This window comes from Hippopotamus amphibius, chromosome 3 (assembly GCF_030028045.1).
Source record: "Hippopotamus amphibius kiboko isolate mHipAmp2 chromosome 3, mHipAmp2.hap2, whole genome shotgun sequence".
Classification (NCBI taxonomy): domain Eukaryota; kingdom Metazoa; phylum Chordata; class Mammalia; order Artiodactyla; family Hippopotamidae; genus Hippopotamus; species Hippopotamus amphibius.
Window position 1 is genome coordinate 84,880,290 of NC_080188.1, and position 11,375 is coordinate 84,891,664.

The 11,375-nt window shown below is 39.8% G+C and overlaps 1 protein-coding gene across 4 annotated transcripts; it reads right to left on the bottom strand.

The window, feature by feature from the left end:
- FGG (fibrinogen gamma chain) lies at nt 1–8,496 on the bottom strand. 4 transcript variants are annotated; one of them, XM_057729917.1, is made up of 10 exons: nt 8,209–8,496; nt 8,063–8,107; nt 7,682–7,865; nt 7,478–7,571; nt 5,846–5,976; nt 5,417–5,550; nt 4,327–4,511; nt 2,580–2,857; nt 746–915; nt 1–221 (listed from the first exon to the last, which is right to left on the bottom strand). In XM_057729917.1, exons 1-10 carry the CDS (start codon nt 8,284–8,286, stop codon nt 207–209), a joined length of 1,314 nt encoding a protein of 437 aa, XP_057585900.1. In that variant the 5' UTR covers nt 8,287–8,496; the 3' UTR covers nt 1–206. The 4 variants fall into 4 exon arrangements, with proteins under 4 accessions (XP_057585900.1, XP_057585899.1, XP_057585898.1 ...); XM_057729916.1 differs by having other exon boundaries at nt 5,846–5,979; nt 8,209–8,346; XM_057729915.1 differs by lacking the exon at nt 1–221 and having other exon boundaries at nt 432–915; nt 8,209–8,346.
- Nucleotides 8,497–11,375: the final 2,879 nt, after the last annotated feature.

Sequence of the window (11,375 nt, forward strand, 5' to 3'; positions counted from 1 at the left end):
TAGTCTTAGGAAACAAAATGTTTATTGAAAGGGTATGTAGATAAATTACAACCAGCATAAAACTGTTAGTGGAGTTTTCAGCATGGATTCTTTTTAGTCTTAAAATGAAGTGAGGCTTTGCAAGTCCATTGTCCCATAGGAAAAATATTATATTTTTCTTTTCAGGTAAAGTCCTTTAAAAAGTAAATCACTTTTGAAATGGTCTTTTATACGTCTCCAGCCTATGACCAAAACAAAAAATATATTGAAAAGATATGATTATCTTCATTTAAAGAGAATAATTAAATATGAATGATTTAGGGATGATAAACATGGAAAAAATACTTAGGCATTTGAAATGCCAGAGTTTGCTCCTATTGTATTAGTATGTACTAAAATATTTAAGAAATAATGTTGAAAACCACCAAGACACAATGATGTGGGATCATTAAAATGCAACATATCACAATGATTTTATTACACATTTAGGAAATAAGCTAAAATATTATTATCTCACTGAATAAACAAATTTTAAATAATTCTGCATTCAGGAATTTGGGAATACAGTCCAAAGTGAGTTTTTATTGCTATTCAAGGCTAACTATCCTTGATAAAAGACTTAGAATTAATAAATACAGTATGAGAAAATGGGAAGAAAATTTCAAAAAAGTTTCTGAAACGTTGCAGGTTGATAGAAATGAACAGCTAATCCTCAGGGGGAAAAGACTTAGTCATATTCTATTTCGACATGGTGTTCTATTCCAACCTGTTTGGCTCCCCCAAGGTGGTGCTGCTGTCCTTCTCCAATGGCGATTCTGTTATATGGGATTAACTTCATGGTGGTTTTCTTCATGGAATACCACCGGGATTTCCAAGTGGCCCAAATAATGCCATTATCGTAACCATTAGGAGTAGATGCTTTTGAGTAAGTGCCACCTAAAACAAATTGTAGATGTACGTCACTGCTCTTCAATCTCCTCCCCTCGGAAAGTCTATTATGAAGTCCACCGTTATTTACATCAGATTTACAGTGTTATCTACTAACTGAAAATATCCTGAAAGACTCCTAAATTCTCTATTTACCATTGACACAAACATTATTAAACAAACTCTGACATCTGTGTTGTGCTTTCTGGTCACATCCACACTTTAAATGTATTCACTGCTAACAGGGCTAGAGCCCCAGATTTCGCCAATTGGTCTCTCTCCCTAAGCTTAGCCATCACGGATTCAGCTGTTATCGATCATCTTTCTGAAAACAGGCCATATTCCTCATCAGATGGCCTCAGGTCATCTGAAACACAAAATATGAGGAGCTCTAGAGAGCGGTTCTGGAGTGTTACTTTACACCTCCATTATAAAGTGGAGGCTGAGTTGATGTGCCATCTCCTTGTTCCTGGGCACTAGATCTGACATGATTTTTTTTAAATTAATTAATTAATTAATTTATTTTATTGGCTGTGTTGGGTCTTTTCTGCTGTGCGCGGGCTTTCTTTTTTTTTAGTTGCAGTGAGTAGGGGCTACTCTTCATTGTGGTGCGTGGGCTCCTCATTGCCGTGGCTTCTCTTGATGCAGAGCACGGGCTCTAGGTGCATGGGCTTCAGTAGTTGCAGCACATGGGCTCAATAGTTGTGGCACACGGGCTTAGTTGCTCCGCGGCATGTGGGATCTTTCTGGAGCAGGGATCGAACCCGCGTCCCCTGCATTGGCAGGCGGATTCTCAACCACTGTGCCACCTCGGAAGCCCTCTCACGTAATTTTGTAAGGGGTTGTTGGAGCCTGGTCCTGGAGCACACCACGAGCTATCAACACAGCTGCCCTGGGTCATGGGGACCAGGTGCCTTCCCTGAGAGCTTTCTAACTACATGGTTTGCTGGTGTCAAGATAAGTTTCAAAAAAATAAAATGTTGTGAAAACCAAAAGGTAAATTTAAGTAGTTTTTAAGAGGATTCCAAGTCACCTCTTGGCTAGGACAGTGCCCTGAGGAGGTAGGATTGCTCATTTTAACTACCCATGCATACCTGTTGGGTAGTTACAATAGTTTGTCAGTAAGTAAAACCAGTGCTCAGAACTACTCCAGCCGTAGAGCAAACGATAGCTTGCCTTTCCTCTGTTCTAAAATAAGTGTCTACACGCCTCAGGCTGGACTCCTCTCCTCTTAAGCTTTCATGGCCCTCTGCCCTCACCAGTACATCCTTGCCCTTCACTTAATTCCTCCAGACACCTACTCACTGCTCACTGGATCTCTCTGACAAGCAGCTCATGGGAAACTGAGCCAGGCTACTGGGTTAACAAGCGTAAATACGGTAATGTTAGTCCATCCAGATCATATATACGGTAAGCCTAGAGAAGATACCATAACCCAAAGTATCGGCCGTGACCGGAGGCACGATGAATGCCACTGCATTGTTTGCAGTAGGTGTATTTCTTGTAGAACAGCCAGTTTCAGGTATAAGCTAGCAGTATTCAATTCTGGCTTAAAATAAAGAACTGTATGATAAGCTCCTAATCTCTTTGTTCATTACCTTATATTTATTTATTATCTTTTATAAAAATATAGACCACCCACGAATTCATGCATCTAAGGAAGAAAGCCATACCTTGGTAATAAACTCCATTGAGGTGGCCAGCATGACATTTGTTCATCCACCAACCAGATCCATCCTGTTCAGCACAGTTGCCGTCAAACTTATCGTTGTCGTTGTCCCAGGTACTGAACTGCATGCCATTGTGGGATGTGAAAAACTTGTCACTAGGATCCTCACCAAAATCATAGCCATCAAACGCGTCTCCAGCATCTCCACTAATGAAGTAGGCATATGTCATGCGGTATTTGTCATTTTCACCCGCGACCCGGAATGTAGCATAGTCTGCAGTGCTACAAAGAAGGGAGTAGAGACCTTAGACTCCGAGCCTCAGAAGGCATCTCAGAAGTTCCCTCTTTCATAGGACAACTGTTAGGAATTTTTAATTTTGCTTCTTAAGTCTGAAATGTGCTCACTGTATAGAATTTTCTGCGAATCTGACATGGGAACATGGATGTGGGCGCCAGTTCAGAGGTCATCAGCACCACCCAAGGTGGGTCTAGAAGCCTTCAGAACGTCCCAGGAAAACTACAAACTTCAGCCATCTGAATGCTTTTTTGCCTATAGGATCCTAACATCCAATCCAGATATGTGGATGGACGTCACTAATTTCATATTTTCTTTTATCTCAGGATGTAGCATGTACAGGCAGTTCTCATAAACCACATTAATTATCTCACAGTGAGTTACTGTTAATTAACGCAGCAAGCTTGAAGGAGCTATAGTTCCATACCACCTAAAGGGTGAAGTCCTAAAGGGGTTTTTCTTTTCCAAGGCAATGTGCGAGTGGCAAGAAGGAGGTTTCCCCAAGAATCACATAAAAATGTGTTCCCTGTGTGGCCCACAAACCATGAGCTGTAGGATCAGAGAGAGATTCTCCCCTGGAAAAAAAATTGTGAATGAGGGCCAGAATTCTATGGAGTGCAGGGAAGAATGGGCCTTGGTGTATGAACAGAGATTGCCAGAAAACATTTATCTTCCCTGATCTCCAGGACTTGGGGTATGGGAGATGTTCTCATAGGAGAAGTTCTGCTGACTATGGTATTATGCTTTCTGGTTAAAAGCTTAAAAAGTAGAAACACGTATTTGGGCACAGACTGTATTTCATCATGTCACAGGCATAACAAGAGGGTTGGATATTGTTTTAAATTTTAATTAGGTATACAACGCTCAAGGTGCCCAGGCAGCTCTGTGCATATAGACAGCGCTAGCTCACCAAAGAAGCCAGCTGATTTCATTTGAAAGTAGCTCCTGGATTTCACTGACTGAATGGTCATTAAAGCACTGGGAAATCTGAAGAAGCTAGATTCACTCTTCAAGCAGGATAACTGCTCAGAGGATGGGTTGTGGGGTTAAACGACCTGAGTTTAAGTCCAGTCTTTACCATATACCAGCGTTGCGACTTTGGAAATATTAATCTGTAAAATGAGATTAATAATGGTTCCTGCCTCATGAAAGAGTTCTTTGGATTAGATTAAATTATAATTTCAAGCTCAATTTATGGTACATATTAAATGCTCAGAAAATGTTAGCTATTATTTTATATTGTTCCAGGGTAAGTGGATTGTACCAAAACACTCAGATCCTGCTTAGATAGGACCTAGCACCTTGGACTGCCCAAGAATCCAACTGACTTCTGGGGAACATAGTTGGATGTACTCTTTCCATTTGTCAGACTGTCTTCCCCATTGTTCTATTGCGAGCCAGAAAGTGCATACTCCAGACTGTCTCTACAACAAAAAGAAGTCCTTTCTAACAGTACCTGGTTTTGCCACTCCAGTCCTCCAACTGCACTCTTAATACGTATGGGATGGTAGACTGTGTGCTTATCAAGTGAATCTTCTCATTTCCCAGCCAAAATTCTGTGTTTCCAGTAGGAGACAGATGTCCAAACCCTTCTTTATATTGAATCCAGTTTTTCTTGAAATCCAAAGTGCCATCAAGCCTCTAATTACACAATTGCAAGGGCAAAAAGAGAGAGTGCATTCTCAGTGTACGTAAAGACAGTGTTATAAACATTTTGTCCAAAATATGGAGAGTACGATTTCATCATTTACTAAGTGACCCTGGGCTAGCTGCCTCCGTTTTCTCACCTATCAAGTAGGAATAATGATACTTACTTCTTAGGGGTGTTGCGGGGATTACACCAGAGAATGGAAGAGTGATTAAAAGAGTGCCTGGAACATGATAAATTATAAACTAGTAGTAGTTTTAAAATGATTCCTAGAGGACTCCAGAATACCAGCTTGATGTTGCTGATTCTTGTACTGATGGTGGAAAGGTCAACCTGTTGCTCAATCTGTCTACCAGCCAGAGCTCCCGTCACTCATTGGCTCTGAGTGCCCCCTGCAGGATTAGTTGTAACAGTGGTCAAAGATAACAGAACGCAATAGGATTTGCAGTGGGTGCCTGGGGCTGGCAAAAACAACAGAGGGTCCTGGTCTTGGAGCAGCCTAACTGCATCCTCTGGGGGACATCATCTTCTTGTGATGGGTAGGTACCTGTCAAGAGAGGTCCCTTTGAGTTCTTTGTCACTATGATAGTGTGATTATATGCCATTATGAATCTACAACAGCAGAGTCAGCATAGAAGAGAGTCACAGCACAGACGGAAACAAGAGTATATCCTGACTCTGTTACTTACTAGTTATGTGACTTGGGCAAGTTATTGCTACTTAGCCTTTTGTGCCTAAGTTTCCTCCTCTGCAGATAGGGATAAGAAGGCAAAAGCTACCACAAAGGGCAGTTGTGAGTGTTGAGCTGATGTTCACATGGTGTTTGGAAAAGTATCTGGCATATGACAGAACAATTAGGTGTCTATTAAATACACATGGTGAGGGAAAAAAAAAATACCTTCTGAAACACGGTCCATCCATTTCCAGACCCATCAATTTCACAGTAGACTAAGAACTGCTGCTTAGCTTTCAGAGGTTTGATAAAGTAAAGCCCACTCTCTCTGGCCCCCTTATTGGCAATGTCTTGACAATCTGAAAAAGAAGAAATTTTTATGGTGGTTTGAAATCCAGGTAAGACTGTGCCAGCCTTGAAAATGAAATTTTTAACATGTTGTAAACTATTCATTTCCTGAGAAGTATTTTCTTACTTCACACATGCTTATTCCTTTCAAAGTATTTTTTTCAGCTACTCAAGAAAAGTCTAAGCAATTAGATTTAATGGCTAGGCACTTTCCAATGTATTTGAATACATTCCCATACATACAATCTCCTTTACTCTTTATATTTGCTTTGATGAACTTAATCCCAATATAAACCTTTCACTTACCTTTCCCAGTTGTATCTCGTATTTTCACTGTATCTTGGCAAGGTTCCTGACACTTTGCTTCAAGTTGGAGCACTTTCTGTTTCAGGTTATCGATTTTTTGTTTATTTGAATTATATATTTCCTGCAAAAATCTACTAGCAAAATTAATAAGATAACAGAGTATTCCTTTCAGAAGAATAATTTTGTATATTCTTTTTAAAATACCACCTTATTTTCTCAAGAATTCTTTTCCGATAAATTGCTCCATTCTTGGAAAAAGTGTAAAAGGATGTTAATAAATTGAGGTGAATTCAAATTCTAATTTTGATTTCTAAACTCACATTTGGAAAAGAAAATAACAAGGTCCTTGCCAATAAACGGTATCACTGTGAGTGGCCTTTCTGAATTTCATCTTCTGCATAAAGGGGGCAGATAAGGATGGACACAAGTGATGAGCCTGATTAACAGAAAGACTATCTGGTGATTATTCTTAGGACAATATCCTCAGGGAAGGAAAGGCTTTGTTCAGAAATTCACACATGCTGAAGCATTCTTCCTTTCCACTTGTGGATGTACTGAGGATCTCTTTATGGACTTCAATCTTACCATCCTTACATGAGAAAAGTATCTAGGGCATTATCTTATGTAAAATAAAACAGCAGACATTTTCCCTTTCTTCTTAATGTTTCTACTTGCATAGCTTCAGGAGAAGGTTGGGGGAAGTGAAAAATCCTGCTTTTGTAGTTTCGCACAGGGTTGCTTGTACATACTCAGAAATGATAGACAGCTATCTACAGTGCATAGGCTGTCATCTCTTTCTTTGAGGTGCAAGATAGACAAACTGTTTGAGCACGTTTTTCTCTACCATGCCTTACAAAATTTCTGCACTGTCGTCTCCTTCAATCACAATGCTGATAATAGTTACAACCACAGTAACAACAATAGCCCTCCTGGGACACTTCTCCTCAACCACCATCTATCTCCATTTCTTATGCTACTTTGAGAACAATTTAGGAAAAAGAATTGAGGAAGAAACGAACACTGTATCTGAGACCCTGTGTTCAGAAAGTTGACGTGTCCCTGGGAAGATGTTAACAGAGACGTTTTACTTGCAAGAGAAGGGAGGAGAATACCTAATGGCAGGTATTTACATAATTGCATGATCAACAGGTAGCTTTACAAGGTTCCTTACACTTTTCTCTCAAAACACATTTTTTTCTGCTCTGCCTTCAGTAAAAGCTGCTTTTGCAGCCAAGATCCTTCCTACGTCTCTGCTTACAAATTCCTCACCACCCATTTGTTGACATTCGTATAAAAAGAATTTTATTTTCAGCACATATTCCCATCAGCTTGAATTTTACATGGTAAGACAAATGGGAGTGAGGGGAAACATTTTGGTAAATACAGTCTTAAAGCATTTGAAGACACCTAAAACATCTTTCTCCCACATGATTATTAAAAAGCAATTACAATCCAATCCAACTCATATTGCCTAAATACTCCTATCTCCACTGTGTTCAAGATGGTCAGGCATCATGCCAATTAGATATTACAAGTAGAAAAGAACAAAAAGTGTACTTCTACTGAAGCTTGGAATATTGAGTAAACACTTGCTCAGTCTTGAACAGAAAATTACAACAAAAAAATGCTTACCGAATTGTTGAGTCATGTGTTGCAATCAATGTTTCATATTTCAGAATTTCTTCCATCATTTTCTTGGAATTCTTGGTAGCACTCTCTATCCTACCTGTAATATGGGGTCAGAGACATAAAAATACGTAAGCAAACAGAACCACTGAAATAACAGCAAAAGAACTTCACACATGAAGTTCTCAATCAGCAGTGTGAGATTCTCACTTGGCTTTTCTGGTTCATCAGGGTTGTAGCTGATTTGGATTGCTTTGACCAGCTCCCTGGCTTCTGATGTCTTGTTCTCAACCTCATGAACAATGCTTTCCAAATTCTGTAGATCCTTGTCTACACTGGTTTGGTAATTAGACAGGAAATCTGCAACTCCACAGGTAGTTGGGCAATAACTACCCTGAAAATACAACAATAGAGTGATTAAAAATCCTGATAAAAAGCTACATAAGATCCACTACCAAAAACAGGTAAAACCTAGATTATGTTTAAAAAAAAAAAAGTCTAAACTGCCAAATGATATTTGCGAGAGAATTTCTTTCATTCCTCTGCCCACGTCCAGTTCCAACACAGCGAGAAACAGTAAAAACTACTTACAAATCTTTCATCTAAGATGCAGCAGTTTTCTCGGGTGGCGACATACTAGAGGGGGAAAATACAGACATGTCACTAATTTATCATATATTTGCTTATTTTTAAGTTTTCCGTTTAAAACACGTACGTTTTGTAAACAGCACACTTACTGCCAGGCATGTTGAAGAGAACAATGAAAGAATGTAGAAGCTGAGGATTAAACTCCGGGGGTGCGACGACCAACTCATGGTGCTGGGGGTGCCCGGTGCTCCGAGCCTGGAGGGTCAGAACTGTGACCTCTCAGGCTCCAACTGTCCCTTTATTTAAGTTCCGAGGATGGCAGGACTGCCAGTGGCTAGAGCTGATCACGAGGCCTTCTTACCCGGGGCGGGGTGGCGGGGACAGGATGTCTTTCCTGTCTCTTTTTCCTCATTCTGGCCCTGGACCAATGTTCAGTCAGGTTCCCAGATTTTGCACACAGGTTTAAGCTCCTCCTTTCTGGACCAGCTCAACCCTTCTCCTGCGAAGCCAACTCTTCTGCAAAGGCTAGTGAAGCATTAGCCGTTGCTATGAGGAGGGAGGGGGCCGGGGAGACTGCGTGTTGCAACCGCTTCCAGTACAGGCAGAGAGAGCAAACACACAGTTGACCTCAGCCAGAACAAACCACCCCAGCCTTAAGACGGAGCCTGGTACCATAACCCAAATACCCCAAGTTCCCGCAAGTCATTTTTTAGACCTGCGATGAAGGAACATCACTATTTTTAACCTGTGCCTATGGCAGGTAGAAACTTTGTTTTCCACCAGCTCTCCACATGTCGCTGTTGCCAGGAATGAATGACACCGGAAATGTATTCCTGCCCCACTGTTGGCCATTTTCTTTTTTTTTAAATTGAAATATAATTGACATGTAATATTATATTAGTTTCAACTGTACAGCATAATGATTTGATATAGTATGTATTACAAAATAATAACCACTGTAAGTGTAGTTAACATCTGTCAGCATACATAGTTACAAAAAAAATTTTTTTCTTGTGATGAAAACTTTTAAGATCTAACCTCTTAGCAACTTCCAAACATGCAATATGGTACTATTAACTATAATCGCCATGCTGTACATGACATCCTCTGGGTTAATTTTATAGCTGAAAGTCTGTAACTTTTGACCCCCTTCATCCATCTATTGACTATTTTCACAGGCTCTCAGTTTGCAGTGGCCTTTTTTTCCCAGATGGTAGCCTAAGGACACATGCCCCCCTCCTATTTTATCTGTTTTATTTTGTTAACTATTTTTTTATTGAAGTGTAGCTAATTTACAGTGTTGCATTAGTTTCAGGTGTACATCAAAGTGATTCAGTTACATATATACATGTACATGTATGTACATATATGTATGTATGTACACACACCTATGAATTATATACATATGTGTATATACACACACACGTGTGTGTGTTTGTGTGTGTATACTTTTTCAGATTCTTTTCCCATTATGGATTATTACAAGATATTGAATATAGTTCCCTATGCTATACAGTAGATCCTTGTTGGTTATGTATTTATATATAGTAGTATGTATATGTTAATCCCAAACTCCTAATTTATCTCTCCCCCTTCATCCCCTTTGGTAACCATAAATTTGTTTTCTATGTCTGCAAGTCTATTTCTGCTTTGTAAATAAGTTCATTTTTATCATTTTTTTTTAGATTCCACATATACGTGTTATCATTTGATATTTGTCTTTCTCTGATTTACTTCACTAAATATGATAATCTCCAGGTCCATCTATGTTGCTACAAATGGCATTACTTCATTCTTTTTTATGGCTAATATTCCATTGTGTATATATCACACATCTTTATCCATTCATCTGCCGATGGACACTTAGGTTGCTTTCATGTCTTGGCTATTGTAGTAGTGCTCCTGTGAATATTGGAGTGCATGCATCCTTTCGAATTATGGTTTTCTCCAGATATATGCCGAGGAGTGGGATTGCAGAATCATCTGGTAGCTCTATTTTTCGTTTCTTAAGGAACTTCCACACTGTTCTCCACTGTGACTGCACCAATTTATTGATCCGTTCCCATCAACAGTGTAGTGAGCTTTTGAGCTCAACTCCTCCCTCTGTCTGGAAGAACCACACCTGCTGCAGAGAGGAAACAAGTCAGGAGCCTACTTTGTTTTTCCTAAGGCTCCATCTAGTTACAGCAGAGGAAAGCCTGGCCACTGGAGGCAGGGGCTAAGGAAATCCATGTCCCATACATGTGACTGAGAACATAACTTGAGGAAAGAGTGCAAAAGGAAATATTAGGCAGGAGCCATCCTTTTCCCTCTGCCCCTAGAGTTTCCTTGTATATTGGGAGAACACGTTTATCACCATCTCCTATTGATAATTTACAATTACGCACTATCATTATCCCTACTTTTAATATTCCTCATTTCCTTTGATTTTGATTAAGTATTTAGTGGGAGAAATACATCTAGATTGAAAGAAATACTAACACCTCAATGTTTAATCCTAAACCTTTACAAAGGAGTAATTGTTTTGACTCAAAGCAAAGATAAATGTTCCTACTCAGTAAATAATCGATAATTATTATAACAAGATGAATACATCAAAACCAGATTCGTTGCCTTTTCTTTCCTCCTTAATAGCTACCTTCTCTGACTTACCAATCATTGCCAATCGCATCACCAACCACCAGCCAATTAGACCTTCACCGTCTCCTTATCCTCCTGGTTTATTCATCTCATCAGCTGTCGAAGCTTGTTATTAAAACTATTTCCTCACTGTCACTTCTGTTTTGTTGTTATTTTTTATTTCCATGGCCAGGATCCTAGAGAAGGCCCTTTTATTTCTTGTCCAGGCTGCTTGTCTACACCGCCTATTAAGTGATTTCCCTTCCTCCACTTGTTACCTCCAGCTCCAAATCATTTGTCACACCGCAGAGCGATTCATCTTCCTAAAAAAGTAGCTCTGATTATGACATTCATCTGCTCAAAAACCTTCGATGACTTTCTATCTCCCATCACAGTGAGTGTAAACACCATAAATGTCCCTTCCAACCATTGCTACCTTTTCTCTCTTGATTCTATTTCCTACACCCTCTAGTCTAACCAGATTGAATCACATACCATCCCTAACGTGCACCACATTGTGTCATCTTTCCCATGTGCTTCTCTCTTCACATGCTGCTCCCTCAGCCTGGGTGGCCTTCACACACACTCCTGCATCTCTGGCTGTGCCTTGATTCCTGCTTCAAAACCAAAACCCAAGCTCTGGAGGCCAGCTGCACCTCTTTTGTGACATTTATAGAAACCTAGAATTGTATATACA

Bases quoted from the DNA above. Each gene is read 5' to 3' on its own strand.
- FGG (XM_057729913.1), bottom strand. From the start codon at position 8,286: ATGAGTTGGTCGTCGCACCCCCGGAGTTTAATCCTCAGCTTCTACATT. The intron at 8,108-8,208 runs GTAAGTGTGCTG...TTCCCCCTCTAG, and splicing joins TCTCTTCAACATGCCTGGCA to TATGTCGCCACCCGAGAAAA. The intron at 7,866-8,062 runs GTAAGTAGTTTT...TTGTATTTTCAG, and splicing joins GCATCTTAGATGAAAGATTT to GGTAGTTATTGCCCAACTAC.